Source organism: Athene noctua, chromosome 1, assembly GCF_965140245.1.
Source record: "Athene noctua chromosome 1, bAthNoc1.hap1.1, whole genome shotgun sequence".
Classification (NCBI taxonomy): domain Eukaryota; kingdom Metazoa; phylum Chordata; class Aves; order Strigiformes; family Strigidae; genus Athene; species Athene noctua.
The window spans coordinates 85,423,346-85,441,349 of NC_134037.1; the positions used below are offsets into that span (position 1 = coordinate 85,423,346).

The 18,004-nt window shown below is 41.2% G+C and overlaps 1 protein-coding gene across 1 annotated transcript; it reads right to left on the minus strand.

Moving 5' to 3' along the window:
- Positions 1–223: 223 nt before the first annotated feature.
- GNG4 (G protein subunit gamma 4) lies at positions 224–17,158 on the minus strand. Its single transcript, XM_074925434.1, has 3 exons — positions 16,909–17,158; positions 10,222–10,327; positions 224–985 (listed from the first exon to the last, which is right to left on the minus strand). The coding sequence occupies exons 2-3, from the start codon at positions 10,315–10,317 to the stop codon at positions 857–859; spliced, it is 225 nt and encodes a 74-aa protein (XP_074781535.1). The 5' UTR covers positions 10,318–10,327; positions 16,909–17,158; the 3' UTR covers positions 224–856.
- Positions 17,159–18,004: the final 846 nt, after the last annotated feature.

Consider the following 18,004-nt stretch of genomic DNA (forward strand, 5'->3'; position numbering starts at 1 on the left):
CCATTCATTTACCATCACTCTCCATCCCCATAAAGTCTTGCTCTCACAGGCAAAAGCATGTAGAGAGCTGCTTAGAAAAGGTAATCCCCATCGTGTACTGATCAGGGCAGATTTATACCCTCCACTACGACCTTCAGGAACAGCTGATACATTACAGTTCAGTTTACTTTCTAAAATCACCTAAATCATTATAATTCAAAATAAGATACAAGCAGCCACAGTTTTCTACAGTTTTATTGATGCAGTCCTGGTGTGTAACTATACATCTTCATTTTGCTTGTAGTTACAATGTTGCTTTACTAAGATTGTTTTTGTAGTCAAGTTTATTACAGTCTTCACAAAACATATTTTTAAACACCACTTGCCGTATAAGACTGATCATTCCAAACATCATAAATCATTGGTATTTCTTCCTACATAGTGCTACTTGAGGAAAGGTCACACTACTCTTTTTAGATATAAATTTGTAAAGGCAAATGAGTTAAATTCACCTTCCAAAGAAAAGAAGAATGTTAAAAATAGCTTCAGAATCGGTATAACTCATTTAGGTCTCAGAAAAATCTATGACTGGCAAAGAGATCTACAATTTGATATTGTACTCGATACTTTCATTAAGACCAAAAGAATCTTTATGAAGAACTGAAATTAAACTTGTACATTGGTCTGAAAGATAAGGATTGCCTTGAATTTTTTAGTATTTTAAAAAATTTTTAGTTTTTACCAGAAAATGCACTACCTTCTAAAAATATTGTAACTATAGGCTAAGTATTGACATCTGAAGAAAAAATGCTAAAACTAAGAGCATGCAACACTGATAGCAAATTTTAGCAGAAGACATTTTTAATTGAAAACTGACTCAAAGGATAGTACAAAAGAGTTTCTTCTCCCTAAAGGGATTTTCAGATGCAGGCACTGGAATAATAAGGGGATCTTCTGCAATATGAGCATCACAATATGCCAATAAATCTGCTGCAGCCTTGGATACCTAATAGAAGAGAAGAGAGAACTACTGTAACACTGAATTCTGAACCAATCAGCATTGCATAAATATTCTTCATATAACATACAATAATGGAGGCTCTCATAAAACAGGAGCACTTTGGTTTATCCTTTAAATTACTAGAGACCACAACACTGAGTTTGATCTTACTAAGCCTAGTAATCCTTGTATACTATTTATTTAACATAGTGACATAAGATGTTATCAATTTATATGATTCGTGTTCAGCTATTCCTCTCCATCAGAATGAAGGTCAGGAGCATATACTCATTAAAAAATGTATATGCTAATGGCCCGTAAGCGATAGGGATTTTCCTTGGAGCGTGTGTTCTGTAGAGGCTGCCTGCTTCAGCTCTTGTTCCCAGTCACTGGTGGTAAGGTTTTCCACAAATACTCTCTCTACCCTTTGCTCCTCTGGATGCAAAACAAACAAGCAAAAGGTTCTTTAGGCACATGACCTTGGGATTAAAAAGGAATAATAAATTAGGAACAAAACTTGATCATCATGTGTCATGCTCTCATTTAAGCTAAATATTACTCTTTTCAGTGAAGTCGGACTCATAATAACTTACTAAGCAAAAGATACAAGTAGTATTTCATTCATAGCTTAATTTTAAATTTGAGCATTACCTCAATATTTTTTATCAATATTTTTATACTTCTACAAAGAACAATTCTAAAGTTCAGAATGTTGGTTTATGCTTACTGAAAAGTCCCACAGAAACAGTAACAGTGTGTTAGCATACAAGACATTTTGCATGAAAAGAAAAATGAAATATTAAGCCATTTGAGCTGTAACTGAAGCCTTGTAACCTTTGCGGCTTTGTGCCATAAGAATATTGGTAACATTAGGCCACTGTGACTCTTATTTTTTCAGGAATTTAGAGCATATATACGAAATATTTTTGTTCTGCTCAGTTAGCAAGATATTTACAGCTATCTGTGCCTTTCTGCTTTGTTCAAATTACTGTTTTCAATATTATAATTCAGAAAATGAGGAAGTCTTTACAAAAAAGTCTTTTCTCTGAGCGCCACCAACAGCTTCTCCCGAGTCAAACACTGAGGTCAATATGTTTGCACAACTATAGTGAACAGGAAAAACAAATCAGGTTTCTGGTATTTTTCTAGCAGGTATGTCATCACTGTTAGCTTTAGCTTCCCCACACCCTGCTTACTTTGGCATGAGTCCAGCCCATAGTAGGCTTCAGATTAGACCTACAAAGTCAATGGGTATTGGATTGGGATTCACATGAAATTTAAATTAACTTCCTGGAGAAAATAATTGACTTTCTAAAATATCCCCTAAAACATGCCTTTGTAGAATGCTTAAATCCATAAAATACATATAGTTGGCATGCCAGTATAGACAATCCTCCTATCAGAGGAAGCAAGGCTATTTAGGTTACTTAAAATTAGTTTGCCTTTGAATTGGTCTGAAAGAGAAAAGGGGAGAGGAGAGACTATATGTGAACAACAGATTGCTGGGCCAATGCAAAGCAGGAGCCTGAGCACTAAACTGAGCAAATCAGCAGAGATATTTAGAAGGACTAGTGCTTCTCAAAAGAGAAGCAGGTTAAACAATGTGTGCAAATTGACAACTTCAAAGAAAGGATTGTAATTATTGTCAGACATACTTCAGTTAGCTACTTAGTAAGCAATGTCAAAAGAATGAGGCTTCGGATATGAGGGCACTGTCTACAATAGAGAGGCATAACTCTAATGAACAAACAAAAACTTAGGAATCCTATCATAATCCCATTTTTAATTTAAATTTGCTTGTGAACTTTTAAAAAGCAGACTCTCCAAAGAAAGGTACAATGTAGATAGACTACAACATTCCTATGAAACCCAAAAAAGATTAGAAGATGATAAAATATACGTTTTTTTTGCTAATAACCTATGATGTACCTCAGCAAAGTATAAACTAGCATAGAATGCATCTACTGAAGAGGAGGTTAGCACGTTTCCAGTAATGTTAGGAGGAATGTTCCACCACAGCATTCTGAAGAAGTATTTTCAAGTCATGGCAATCACCAGTACATTCATAACTGTTTAACAGACACATTTTCACTTTTCTACTGTCTTTCAGGCTCAGCTGCCTGTCTCAAATTAAGGCAGTTCTATAATTTATTAGCTGGTCTTGAACTCTTTAATTCAAACAGAACAAGTTAAACTCGGAGCCACAGCCCCCCACAAAAAGCTCAATGACATTCACGTTTTCAGTGCTATGTCATAATAAATGTTACTGCCATAAAACCTAATGGAGAGCTAGTCTAATTCTCCGGGTCCCAGAGATGGGGTTTATTAAAGATGCCCAGCATATTTCTCCTTTAATTCTTAAGCTATTAAGTAATTTTATTCATGAAACCACCAACCTTTTGAAGTAGACTGGCCCTACAAAAAGTACCAACACTGGACTTCAACAGACCAACCTTCCCATAAGTATCTTGTTTGTTCCACGTATGGATAAGCAACATCAGCCCAAGTATATATTGCTTTTCACCCAACAATAGAGGAGTACAATTTCAATCATTAGTATAAGGGATAAACCCAGTAATACCATTTTCTAACTGTTTTTCTACATATTACTGTGCTTTGACATCATATAACAATAAAAAAGATTTTCACTAGCAAAAGCACAACATAAATTTTTGTATCTAACTTGTCCTCTAATGCAAGTAGGAATGTCATGGAGCAGAACAAGTATTTTCTTCAGCATCACAGTGTTTAAATCACAAATTAGCTTGCTTTCAGACAAACCATAGTATGATTTAGTAGAAAACAAACCTGCAACAAAGATCTGAGGAACATGATTACATTTCAGCACATTGTTGTGAACTAAAACCATATTAGGCCATGTATTTTCATCCTTTAAATAAAGGTCTGGGGAAGAGAAATCATCCCATTGACATTACAGTAGTTATAAAAGTGAATTATCACAGAATCATCTAGGTTGGAAAAGACCTTGAAGATCAACCAGTCCAACCATTAACCTAACACTGACAGTTCCCAACTACACCAGATTCCTCAGCGCTATGTCGACTCTACTCTTAAACAACTCCAGGGATGGGGACTCCCAACACCTCCCTGGGCAGCCCATTCCAATGCCTAACAACCCCTTCTGGAAAGAAATGCTTCCTAATATCCAGTCTAAACCTTCCCTGATGCAATTTGAGGCCATTACCTCTCGTCCTATCACTTTTTACTTGGTTAAAGAGGCTCATCCCCAGCTCTCTGCAACCTCCTTTCAGGTAGCTGTAGAGGGCGATGAGGTCTCCCCTCAGCCTCCTCTTCTCCAGACTAAACCCCCCCAGTTCCCTCAGCCGCTCCCCATACGACCTGTGCTCCAGACCCTGTACCAGCTTCGTTGCCCTTCTCTGGACACGCTCGAGTCATTCAATGGCCTTTTTGTAGTGAGGGGCCCAAAACTGAACACAGGAATCGAGGGGTGGCCTCACCAGTGCTGAGTCCAGGGGTCAGATCCCTTCCCTGTCCCTGCTGGCCACGCTATTGCTGACACAAGCCAGGATGCCATTGGCCTTCTTGGCCACCTGGGCACACTGCTGGCTCCTGTTCAGCCGGCTGTCAATCAACACCCCCAGGTCCCTCTCTGACTGGCAGCTCTCCAGCCACTCCTGCCCAAGCCTGTAGCGCTGCTGGGGGTTGTTGTGGCCCAAGGGCAGCCCCCGGCATTTGGCCTTATTGAAACTCCTCCAGCTGGCCTCAGCCCATGGCTCCAGCCTGTCCAGGTCTCTCTGCAGAGCCTCCCTACCCTCGAGCAGATCAACACTCCCACCCAACTTGGGGTCATCTGCAAACTGACTGAGGGTGCACTCGATCCCCTCGTCTAGATCATCAATAAAGATGTTAAACAGGAATGGCCCCAAAACCAAGCCCTGGGGGACACCACTCGTGACCGGCCGCCAACCAGATTTAACTCCGTTCACCACAACTCTCTGGGCCCGGCCGTCCAGCCAGTTTTTTACCCAGCAAAGCGTGTGCCCATCCAAGCTGCGAGCAGCCAGTTTTGCCAGGAGAATACTGTGGGAAACGGTGTCAAAGGCCTTGCTAAAGTCAAGGTAAACAACATCCACAGCCTTTCCCTCATCCAGTAAGCAGGTCGCTCTGTCATAGAAGGAGATCAGGTTTGTCAGGCAGGACCTGCCTTTCATAAACCCATGCTGACTGGCCCTGATCCCCTGGTTGTCCCCCATGTGTTGTGTGATGGTACTCAGGATGAGCTGCTCCATCAGCTTCCCGGGCACCAACGTCAAGCTGACAGGCCTGTGATTTCCCAGATCATCCTTTTGGCCCTTCTTATATATGGGCATCACATTGGCCAATTTCCAATCTGTCGGGACTTCCCTGGTCAGCCAGGAGTGCTGGTAAATGATGGAAAGTGGCTTGGCGAGCACCCCAGCCAGCTCCTTCAGCACCCTCGGGTGTATCCCATCCCATAGACTTGTGTGTGTCTGTGTGATACAGCAGGTCACTGATTATCTCCTCCTGGAATGTGGAGGGGTCCTTCTCCCAGTCTCTGTCTTCTGGCTGAGGAGGCTGGATTCCCTCAGTACAACAAGTCTTGTTATTAAAGACAGAGGCAAAGAAGGCAGTAATAACCTCAGACTTTTCCTCATTGCTTGTTACCGTGTTTCCTCCTGTGTCTAGCAGGGGATGGAGACTCTCCCTGGTCTTTCTTTTGCTGCTCACATACTTATAGAAACATTTCTTGTTGTCCTTGATTACTGAAGCCAGATTAATTTCCAGCTGGACTTTAGACCTCCTGATTTCCGCCCTGCATAGCCTCACAGCATCTTTGTAATCACTGTGAGTCACTAGCCCCTTCTTCCAAAAGCTGTAAACTCTCCATTTCTCCTTGAGTTGCAGCCAAAGCTCCCTGTTCAGCCAGGGTGGCTTCTCTTAGAGCACCCAGGGACAGCCTGCTCCTGTGCCATTAACACTTCCTTCTTAAAGAGTGCCCAGCCTTCCTGGACCCCTGTACCCTTCATGACTAACTCCCAAGGGATCCTGTCAAGTAGGTGCCCAAACAAGACAACATCAGCCCTTTGGAAGTCCAGGATGTCAGTTCTGCTGCCCCCTCTCCCGGCCTCCCTAAGAATAGAGAACTCTATTATTTCATGATTGCTGTGCCCTAGTCAGCCTCCAACCACCACATCATCCACCAGTCCTTCTCTGTTCACAAGGAGGAGATCCAGCAGGGCACCTTTATTTAATTATGACCATTTCTTCCCTAAAAATGGAGTTGCTAAGGCTTGCACAGTGAAATAATGACCACTCACAAAGGGGAGTTAAGTTAGCTGATCACATTCCAGAAGCAATGAATACATTGGTTCCTGTGGCTGTGAGCAGGGCTGGCAAAGTCAGAGCCAGGGTCAAAAAGAGAGCAAACTACAGTGTTGCCTCCAGCAAGTTTCCTACTCAGTGTTATTATTCCGAACAACAGTAGCAGAAGATCTCTTGCATTAAGCATTGCATTAAGGCTACAGCAGAGACGGCTGCTCTAGCATATGTCAGCACGCACGGGTTGCCTAATGGCCAGTGCTGTGGTACAAAATAACATGCTGATCGTCCTCTTTGTGTCATGGAGGAAGTTAAATGAAGGCCACTGTCGTAGCTTTTACTCACCGTTAGGTTTATTTGTAGCTGGATGCTGTTGGACAGTTTCAGAATAGCTTTTATCAGGAATTAAAATAAATGCATGCAATATGAATATTCAAATGAAGCTAACACATTTATCATTTCAGGTTTCCTACGCAATACAGCTTGGTCTGCAGATTTAAAGTAATTTATACACATTGCAGAAGTGGCTAAAGAAAAAAAAAAAACAGACCCCAGTTTGATTGATGAATTCTAATGGAAAGTTAACATTTCATTTTTTTTAATCTTTTAAAGTGCATAGATAGAAGGGATGGAGTATATAGGTATCACACCAATCTCACATTTTATACAATTATTTTTATTCTGTGTAGTGAAAGATGTATCAGGTTGTCAAACCACCAGAAGGAAAAAAAACAACAAAACACTCAACCCTGATGCTTTAAAGAATTAGTCTCAGGAGGACTGTGGAATTTTACCATTATATTTCAGAATAACAGAGGTGATAAAAACAGCCAAAGTTAGAACATAATCCTGTTAGCTGCACTAATAATTATAAGCTTCAATGACAGGACAAAATGCTGCAATTACTATGTCATCTGTCTTGTCATGGATTGTGACTAATTACCATCCTTGCTACAACACCCACTCTGCTTATCCTTTACATCTAAAACAAAGGGATTCACACACATCTATTGGCAATCCCACTGCTTATCTCCCAACACTATTCAGAACCAGTTAGGAATATTTTCTACCTTCTTAAGAAAAAGGAAAATGGAATAACAACTGATACACCAAGATTCTTAAATGTCAGTGCACTCCTCCTTGCTTTTCTGCTTGCAAAAAGACAATTAAATTACTTTATTCTGGGGATAATTGATAAAGCACCAATATTATCTTTGCTTTCTCAACTTTAGTGCTAGCATCTTTGGAAGATGCATTATACTACTAGTCAAAAGGCCACTGTTCATCTCATTTCATTTGATGTTTCCTAGCTTGGAATCTGTGCCTCCTGCTTCCTACTTACGTCTCCATTTTAATTCTAGCTGTTCCTTCTGTGGGGAAGTAAGGCAGGTTCAACTGATGATCCTTCTGGGATTCTTATGGTTTACAAAAATTCACCACAGTAATACTCCTTCCAGCTACTGATACCAATACACCAATAACTTCATCCTCCCCTTTTAAGTTGTCTTGTTTCTTTCACACCTCAACAGCGAGTTGACTTTGTGGAACCTCAAAACACTGCACTGCTTGCTGCTCTGACTGGTTATAGGACTTGATTTTTAAATCAGTTGAAAAATCCAGAACACAGCGGGGAATGGGCAGCTATCAACATACTTCTAACTACAAGATTTTAATTGTACAGACCCAACACTTGCTGGTTACAGCAGCTACTGTGCACAGAAAACAAAGTGCCTCTGTAGTAGAAAAATGAGATGGAACTTCTGATTTCTTTACTCAATAACACAGGCACCTTTTTAATGTTAACAATGCGGTCTTGTCTGTTATGGGAATAAACACTTGGCTATACTTGCAAAACAGTGTTTAATTAAATTATTTGGAAAGCACTGATCATTTGTTAAATGTCTAACTAGTTTAAGCAGATGCAAAACACCAGAAAGAAAGGAAATAAGTTAATTTCTCTGTCTTTACATATATGTCTTGAGAACTCAGAACCTAGCCACTGTAAAGTCTCAGTAAAATATGGCTATACTGAAACATGCACTTAACTGTTTCAAGATTAAAAGGCAAAGCAGATCTTGAGGGAATAAAAAGCCTGCCAACCTCTTCTCAAAGTCCCTCATATACTTATTCAAAGAAATTCTAAAAATCAATAAATATTTTGAAAATTGTTATCTAGTTTATGTTAGTATAGGAATCCTCAGAATACTGAAACACATCAGATATTCTTTGGTACCTTTTTAGTCCCAAGTTGTTTTGAAAGGTGAAATGATAGCACATTCAAGCTCTCTGTTTTGTAGGTCTGCCACACTTGCCAGTAACTCTGTTGTTCTTAATTGAACTAACTGTAAAAATAACCTATGTCTTTCTTACATATGTAATTAAGAACGTTATACATCTAACTAATGAAGCTATCTGCATAACCGAGCTAATGATGTGGTATGAGAAAGTTACCACTGATTATATAAAAGCAAATTTAGGACAATCTATTAAGTATGAGCAATTTCAAATTCTAATAAAGTGGGCCATATTTTTCCAACCCTTTCCTCTGCCAGTCATTCACACCCATTCCTTCTTGTCAGTTCTGTGGTTCGTGTAGCTGCAATACGACCTGAGTCAGGGAACTAACCCCATTGAACAGTGAAAAGGCAGACCTTTCCTTACTGAAAGAAACAGAAGTGCCTGTCCCTGTGAGCAGGCATCTATTATGTGATCAATCTGTCAAAACACTGTATGATATAGAAACCACAGTTTTGCAAATTCAATGGTCTTACAAGACATTGCTAAAAACTGTAACATATTTTCATATAAGCAAGATTGACCACTCACATGAACTGCACTAATATTTCTGAATGATAAATACTATCTTTCTAAATTAGTAAGTTTATGAGCTGGTACTATTTTAAAATCATAATTATATACTATTGCCCCCATGCTGACTACACACAGCACTTGGGATGGATGGACAGACTGAGTTAAGACTACATTAAGAATTTAATATACAACACTTCTAAACAGCCTTACTGAGTCTGTAACTTCAGTTATAGTTTATAACAGTTACAGTTGTTTGAGGAAAAAATGATTATTTAAACGCATTCCTTTTTCTAGTCTTTCCATCGCTAAACTCTTCTTACTCGTAGAAGTTGGATTTTTCATCTAAATCATTATTCCCTATTTTCAGAGGCAGAGACAGAGAGCAAAATAGATGATCATTGCTTTCAAAACTTCCTATGACATTATTAGTTTTTAGATGCTTGATTTATTTACAGAATTTTAGCCTAGTGGAAGGGAGAATGACAGGGAAGAATAATCTGCTGGCTCTTCTGGTCAAAAAAGTTGAGAACTTTTGTCTAATAGTGTTTTTAGTTAAAACATTTAACCTACACACCTTTAGAAGCACGATAAAACCAAATCTTCACATACAACAGGCTATCAAGTGTGAAGAATCATAACTGAACATTGCAATCATACATATTATTTTGTGTAATAACATTGTGCTAAAACAAATCAAATCAAAGCAATTGAGCTTGTCTCATCATTATTCAAAAGTATCTCAGTATCTTAAAGATTTACTCCAGTTCTTAAAAGAGAACAGAGAAACATGAGGTGCGCTTACATTCTGCTACAGGTGATAAAGAAAAGCACTTATGCATCTGCCAGCTGATTTTAAATATTTCACAAAATACTGTTCCTGACATACGTAAAAGGCACTCACATAGAAGCAGACTAGAAACCAGTCTTTGGAAATCACTTCATTAGAACCAAGCAGTTACTATGTAACTAATTCACAGTACTGAATATTGTTTGATAGCTCAACATAGATTTTTGATTTCAGCTGATGGAGTCTTTCTGCAATATTAAAGGAAGGCTGTGCCACAAACTAGTGAGTGAATTCAAAATATCAACAATAGGTCTAAGTTTACCTTCATCCTATCCATGTATGCTTCCATTTTTAATTGCTCCACGGCTTTCCTGGCTTGAGATATACTGGCTGTACTGTTTGACACTAGTTCCTTCATTTTGTTTTGCCTAGAAGAGACAAAGTTGAGACAATTTAAAAGTATAGGTAGCAAATACAGCAATTAGCAAGAGGACAGTTATCTGAAATCTAACCAGCCCTCACACACATTGAACTGCCAGGCTGCAGGTCACAAATACAAACCAGACACCATTTATTTCTGTTCTCTTTTTCAACAGCACCTTATTGCATTACATATTTGCATTCTCCTCTGCCAGTATTCAATCTTAATTCTGCAAACAACATACAAATACAGAGTGCATGGCCATTATTTCAGTGTAGAAATGGTTGTGCTGGTTCAGATTGCCAATGCAGAACTGCTGTTCACAAACAGACTTTGCAGCCATTACTCAGTTTGGCTGTATACCCCAGTTACACCTAGTAACATGAAAACAAGTTCAGAAATGTGCACAATGGGAATGCATAATGGGAATGAATGCCACACTGCTCTCACAGCATCAGAAAAAGAGAAATTTTAAGATAGAGAATGAGTCAAAATTCTGAATACAGATTTAAGGACTTCAGAAAGGAAGCAACAGATTAAGAAGAAATAATGCAGTGGTTTCCAACTTCTTGCTTACACATTCCCAGTGGTCTACAGGTGACTAAAAACCAGTACAGTATACTATACAATACAGGAATGCCTTTTTTTCTTTTTTTTAAAAAAAGAGATCTGCAGCTCTTGGGAAGGGACATCTAATTAAGGTATGTCAGTGTTTGCTTTTCTTGCATTGCTACTCCCTGAGGTCTTGAGGGTAAGTCGACTCATTGTCACGCAGTCCTCAGCATTTTTACCAGATTAGTTAAGATGACTACGTTGGAACCTTGAATAAATTTACAACACATATGCTCTGGATGGTCTGCATGGTAAGAGACTTCCTGCTGACACCACTATGTGGTGCTGGTCCAGCACAAGTAACAATTATTATTTTGAAGTCACTGGAAGTGGGCTAAACCTGCATGGAAACAAAGGTAAGATGGGATACAGACAACCTAGACAGGTCCTGGACTAGTTATACTATATAGTAAGACTAGGTGCTGAGGCTTCCATCAGCCAAAACACTCGCCCATGGTCCTGTACATATGGTATGCCACAAGTGCCACCTGAAGAAAGGTTAGTCTGGCACCGAGTGTTAGAAACCAATACACAGGCGATGCAAAGGACTCAGGGTGTGAGAAGCAGATGGGACACAGGAGAAAACACACAAAAAGAGGCATTTTGTATTGCTGTCAAAAAAGTTTTAGGCTTGGGTCTTTCAAAATGAATACTTTCAGCTTATTTCTGGACATGAAGTGAACACCTAAAACTACACAAATTTCCCTTCTTGAAGCTCGATAGCCTACCTGAGCCAATCACTGGGGTATAAGACACAAACGGGAAATTAAGTAGGATGCAGGAAGTGCTCTTATACAAAAAATTGTATCTACAATGTCTTAAATGTGTTAGAGTTAATAAAAGTACACAATCCAGAGCACAAAAACTGCTTTGATTTTGCAAAACATAGATGTTCAAAGACAAGGCAAAGGTAGCTGTTTCTTCTTTCTAAAAATCAGTAACCTGTGCTGTAAAATGGGATGGTGGAATACAAATACAACGGTGAACCACGCTCAACACTAATTTGAAGCAGCAAAACAATCTTTTTCAGCACTTGTGTAGGTCTAGGCAGGGGAAATGCTACCTTAAAATATATGAACTGTGCCAAATAAAACAAGAGCTTTAATATATGCCGAGACAAAGAACAGGTGTGTCATTTCAATGGAACACACGCTTCCTCCTTGCATGCACTCTGACGAACTAAAATCGTGTCAGAACACAGTAGCTTTTTCTTTCCTTGTTTTGGTCTTTGTTTACAATTATTTAATTCATATTCCTCACAAGGCACAGGATTAAATACACGTGGATGAACTGGCTTTGTGTAAAATGCCACGTACTGAACAAAAGCCCACAACCAACCAACAGCCTCCAAACAATTTTCAGATGTGTTTTGACTTGCAGTGGACAAGCAGAAAGGATATGAGACTTTCACAAGAGCAGGAGGTTCTGAATTACAGCTCATCTCTGGACTTTTTGTGTGATGCAACAACCTAGCTTTTAAGTCTTAATCTATCCATAAAGATAAGAATAAACACATTTATCTGTGTTTACACAATGATACCCCACAAGTATGAATCATTTAAATTTTGTTATAATCTCCATGGCTAGAATACTAATGAACATAGAGCCAAAAAAGTCAAAGCTAACTGAAGTCACAGAGCCATTTCTACATTTGCCACAGACAGCCCAAGACCAGAGGCAAATTAGAAATTTAATTTGAAATAATACATTTAAATTAAACTGAATTAAGCAACTGAAACTCCATGAACAGTACAGAGAATTCCAGACCTCCCAAGCTTTTCTGACAGTTCATTCAGTCAAACCATAAAAGTTATAAACACTAGAGCTAGACAATTTGAACCGTCACTGGCTTCATCACAGTTGGCAAGAACACTGTTCCTAGTACTTCCAGCCAGTTTTTAAGTATCTACTAAGTAAGAGATTGAGTTAAGACCATAATGGAATTTTGAAAAGGTTATTAGGCACAAGAATACTTTAAAAAATCCAAACCATTTCCAAAACAACAAACATAGTATGTCCTTACATATATTCTGAAAGAGAAAATGGGGAAAAATTTAATAAAGAAAATATTTATCTTCTCTGGCAAACTATTTAATGACATCCAAAAAGAATCAGAATAAGAGGCTTCATAAAAACAACTTTAAATAAAGAAAATCTGGCACTAGGTGTTTCAACCACTGAAGAAAATTTCCACTTATCCTGAGTAAGAGGTTTGTTTATACTCAGAAGCACAAACGTTTGTTCTGTTCCAAATACTGCTCCTACCCTGGCCTTTACACGCACTTAAATATTTAACTATCATATTTCTGGAAATACTTAGCATTCATTTAAGTATCTAATCTCTTTTATTCATGCAGACAGTTCTGCTTCCAGAACTTTGTAAGATGGAATTCTCCTGTTTCACATTTCACTTACCAAGCTACATACACCTCTGCCTTCTCTTTCACTCTCTGCAAATACAGTACATATCTGCGCATCAGTTAAGGCCCTATTATATATGAAGTGGTGCTGACAATGAGAATTGCACTCACTTTCAAACCAGGCTGTGATGAACTGGTCCTCTGCAGACAAAGCTTTGGCTGAGACTTGGTTCTGTTCTCCTTAGGACCTGTGATACTCTTTAATAACCTTAATCTTAATATTCTCTAATGAAATAATATTGCTACTTAGAAATAAAGCTCTGGAGAGAAAAGAAATTTTAATAACGAGTCTATTACACACCCTCTCCCTCAATGACCATCCCCTGGAATGCAAGGGAGCCTCCTCCTTCAAACACCCTCCTGTGGGATCACTCTTGGCGTTTCCTTTGTGGCTGCAGCCTGACAAATGGTTCCAATCCTCTCTCCTAAAAACACCTCCTTTTATTCTTGAGGCCTTTAGACCTCAGGAAAGGCACAGTTAGCTTTGTATTGTATCTGGGGGATAGCCTACAGGATCATAGAATAGTTTGGGTTAGAAAGGCCATTTAAAGATCATCTAGTCCAACTCCCCCTGCCATGGGCAGGGACACCTTCCACTAGACCAGGTTGCTCAAAGCCCCGTCCAGTTTGGTCTTGAATGTTTCCAGGGATCTACTTCCTCTCCAGGCAACCTGTCCCACTGTTTCACCACCCTTATCCTAAACAATTTCTTCCTTTTATCTAGCCTAAATCTGCCCTCTTTTAGTTTAAAACCAGTACCACTTGTCCTATTGCAACAGGCCTTACTAAAAGTTTGTCACTTTCTTTCTTATAGGCCCCCTTTAAGTACTGGAAGGCTGTTACAAGGTCTCCCTGGAGCCTTCTCTTCTCCAGGCTGAACAACCCCAACTCTCTCAGCCTGTCTTCATAGGAGAGATGATCCAGCCCCCTGATCATTTTTGTGGCTCCCTCTGGACCTGATGACCACACTTCCTTGTGCTGAGGACCCCAGAGCTGGACACAGCACTGCAGGTGGGGGTCTCACCAGAGCGGAGTAGAGGGGCAGAATCACCTCCTGTGACCTGCTGGCTGCGCTTCTTTTTGATGCTCGATCTCCCCATCTTTTAAGTTACCTAAAAAGCCCTGAACCAGAAATTACTCAGCTGGGTTTGCTAATGTTATTCCTGGTTGTTTTTCCAGCAGCCCCCTATTAAGTTAGATTGATACACACGTACACAGGTCCTGATAATCACCGTAGTTACAGTAACTATGTTAGTGATCAGACTACGTGCAGCCTACATGTTACTGATGCATGCCAGCAGACCTAGATTATATAGGAGCTCTTTTATCCAGTGTGTTTTTCTGCAGTGCACTGAGCTCATTAATCTAGACTCCGTGACTCTTCTTTAAGGGGAACACTGATCGCGTTAGCAAAGAATAGTGACAGCAGCTACACGGCCTTTTGCAGCCAAGTAGTTTTTGCTGACTGGCACACCACTAGCCAGCCACTTCCTAAAGCATTGCTCCCGAGCTGCGTAGCGACAGCCTCCCAGCCAGATGAGTTTTCTGGGCTTTTGAGGGTTTTTACCCCACATAAACTTCATCCTTTTTCTGGGTGCAGTTAACTCATTTGTGCCAACAATCTTAATCTCCAGGGTTCATAAAAATGCTTGTGAAGAGCAACTTTTCTTTATTTGTTTTTAGAATAGATTAGATTGTACCCAACAGCACTTCAAAGGCCAACTTATCATATGATAACCCAGGAAGTTGCATAAATATTTGCAGGTACAGCTTGACCTTGCATAGGGGTAAGGAGTACAACCTACATTTACCAATCTTTATAAATACTTGTTAGTAAAATGCAGAAAAAGTCTCAAAATTTGAGTAACACGGAAGCAAAAATATTATTTTCAAACTCTTCAGTACGGATTTCTACAAGCAACAGGGATGAAAAGATTTGCACTGCAAATTCCACCCCCCCCGCCCCACTTCCAAGTACAACCTTAAAACACCATGCCAAAAGAGTGACCTGTAGAATTCAATCTAAAAAGCTCTACACCCAATTGTTGTCTCCTATTTTCTTTCAGCAATCTGAAGTGATGAAATTAGTAAACCAGAAAACGTGGGGTTTGCAACTCTGAAGAACGCCTTCCGAACACGTTCTGTACTTCTTGGGCCACACAGAGCAATAGAAAAGTTAACTCAATCACCCAACTAAGTCCCAGTGATATTAGCAGGAATCATCCCTCAATAACGACTTGCAAATCACATTCTAAATTGTGGAAAGATTCTCACATTTCACTATCCACTTGCAAACAGACCAAGAATACAAGCAGCAAAATTTACAGCCTCACAGCTGTTTGATGCCAAACTGGCATATCAAAGGAATTTCAGGGGAAGAAAGAAAGAAAAAAAAAGATTAAAAAAAGGGAGTTCTACAGTTGCTATTTAGGTAAAAGAAACTTCAGAAATACGCCTGCACTTAGAGCACTAGGTATCCGAGTTAGCATCGCTGTCCATATGACCTAGGTAACTTCCCCTTCATCTGCAGGGCACGAAGGGGATAGGAACAACTGCCCCTGCTATTTCAGTTCCTACTCCAAGATTTAGAACACCTGATGTAGCTCTGTAAACAGAGAGGGAGGCTAAGGACGTGTTTTGCTTTCTCTATCCCATGACCACAGAACTAAATAATATAAAATTACTACAATTTTACACTCCATCCACTAAGGAGCATAGTAGTACAATCAGAAATGATTGAAGGCAAGACTATTGATCATGGTAAGGAGAAAATAAAATTTTCATTCCATAAATATGACGACTTCAAAAGTAACTGCTAATCATGTAATTGCAAAACAGCCAAACTTCAACAGCTCTGCTTTTTCATCTAACATAGGTACTGTACCCAGTCCAACTGTCAAGTTCCAAAAATTCTTGCCCCCATGCCCAAATCTTTTATCCCAAAATATCATCTTGCTTCTCAACATTTAAAAAGCTAAGGAAACAATGGCTGAACCATTGACATTTCACAAGGACAATCTTTTTATGCAATATATTTATCATCAGCATACAGGTTACGTGCATGTACAGTCCAGCAAAACATCAGAGATCCAGAAAGTCTGAGACAATAAGATGAGACCTACCTACTATTTTACCTCTTCAGATCACTTTAAAAAATAGCTGTGGCCTTTTAAAGAAATATATGAGGAAGTTTGATTATTCCATTTAAATCCTGTTTAAAATGTATTTGAACTGAATTGTAACATACACGGTAGAGAAAACACCTCTGAGAAGCTTGGTACTTTATTACCTGCACGACAGAAATATTTTCAAGTTGTTATTCCGAGTTTTCTGTCTCACTGCGCTACCTTCATCGTTTTGCTGTGCAGCAGTTTACAGCACCGCACATTAATAATTACCGCCGGCAGCAGCCGGGCAGTCAGATTTATTCCTCCATCAGCGCCAAGCAGTCAGCAGGAAAAGCGGCCGCTTTTTGCGGCTTCACACCAGCCAGCTGAAGGAGGAGTAGTAACGCGCTGGGCAGAGACCCCAGACCACCGCCCGCGAGAAGGGGTACCTGGGGTCAACGCAGGTTTTCTGGAGAAGGACGATGCCCCTCCGAAGACAACAACAACAACAGCGAAGCCCAAAGCCCGGAGCTGACTTTCGTGGGTAACCACGCCGCGCGGGCACCGGCAGCGGAGAGCGGCGTTGTTTACCAACAGCCGGCGGGGCCAACTGGGCTGCCGGAGACAGCCGCGGGTTCCCCGGGATACCAGAGCCGTCGCGGCGACGGAGAAAGCCGCGCTGCCAGCCCGCCCGCCCGCCTGCCGGGTTAACGCCCCGGCCACGGCCGCGCCGCCCCGCCCCGCGCTGCGCGCCCCCGCCCCCGGTCCAACCGCCCTCACCGCGCCTCGCCCCACCCGGCACCTTCTCTCCCGCCTCCCGCGCAGCGCCGCCGGGGCGGGTACTCACCGTGGGGAGGCGGCGGCGGGCAGGGCGGCGGGCTGGCAGCGGGCAGCCCGGCGGCGGGGGCACGTGGCGCGGCCGGCCCTGACGGGCGGGGCGGGGCGGCCGCGGCCAACGGCCGCCACCGCCCTCGCGCCACCCGTTACCGGCGCGCGGCGGGCAGCCGCCCTCGGGGCGCAGCGCGGGAAGCCGGCCCCGGCCCCGAGGGAAACCTGAGGCGCCGGCACCGCTCCGCACCCCGCGCCGCCCTGTCCCGGGCAGAGGTACCTGCCCGCAGCGCGCCGGCCAGCGCTCGCCTTCCTTTTACTGCTGCAGCCACCCCCCTCCCCTAACAGACACTCGGGATCAGTCATCCAGGTGTTCCTGAGACATGGAACGGGCACTGCCTGTACCACACAGGGGGGTTGGGTAAGAGCCATAGTGCCTCTGCCTTCCTCCTCCCAAGCGAAGGAACGATGAAGTAAAAAAAAAAAAAAAAAAATTTAAAAATGCTCATGGTGAAAAAAGGAACCACTGTGGAAAAGGAACTGGTAAGACTCACCTTGTCAAGGCTCGTATGTCAGAATAAAACGATTCAGCTTTACAGATCGATTTTTATATACTTTGCCATTACAAATCTGAAAGTCACCCATAAAGGCTGGTGGCAGTTAAGGTGCCAATTAACACTGTTAACTGAAAAAGTTGTCTGCTCCAGTAATTAACAC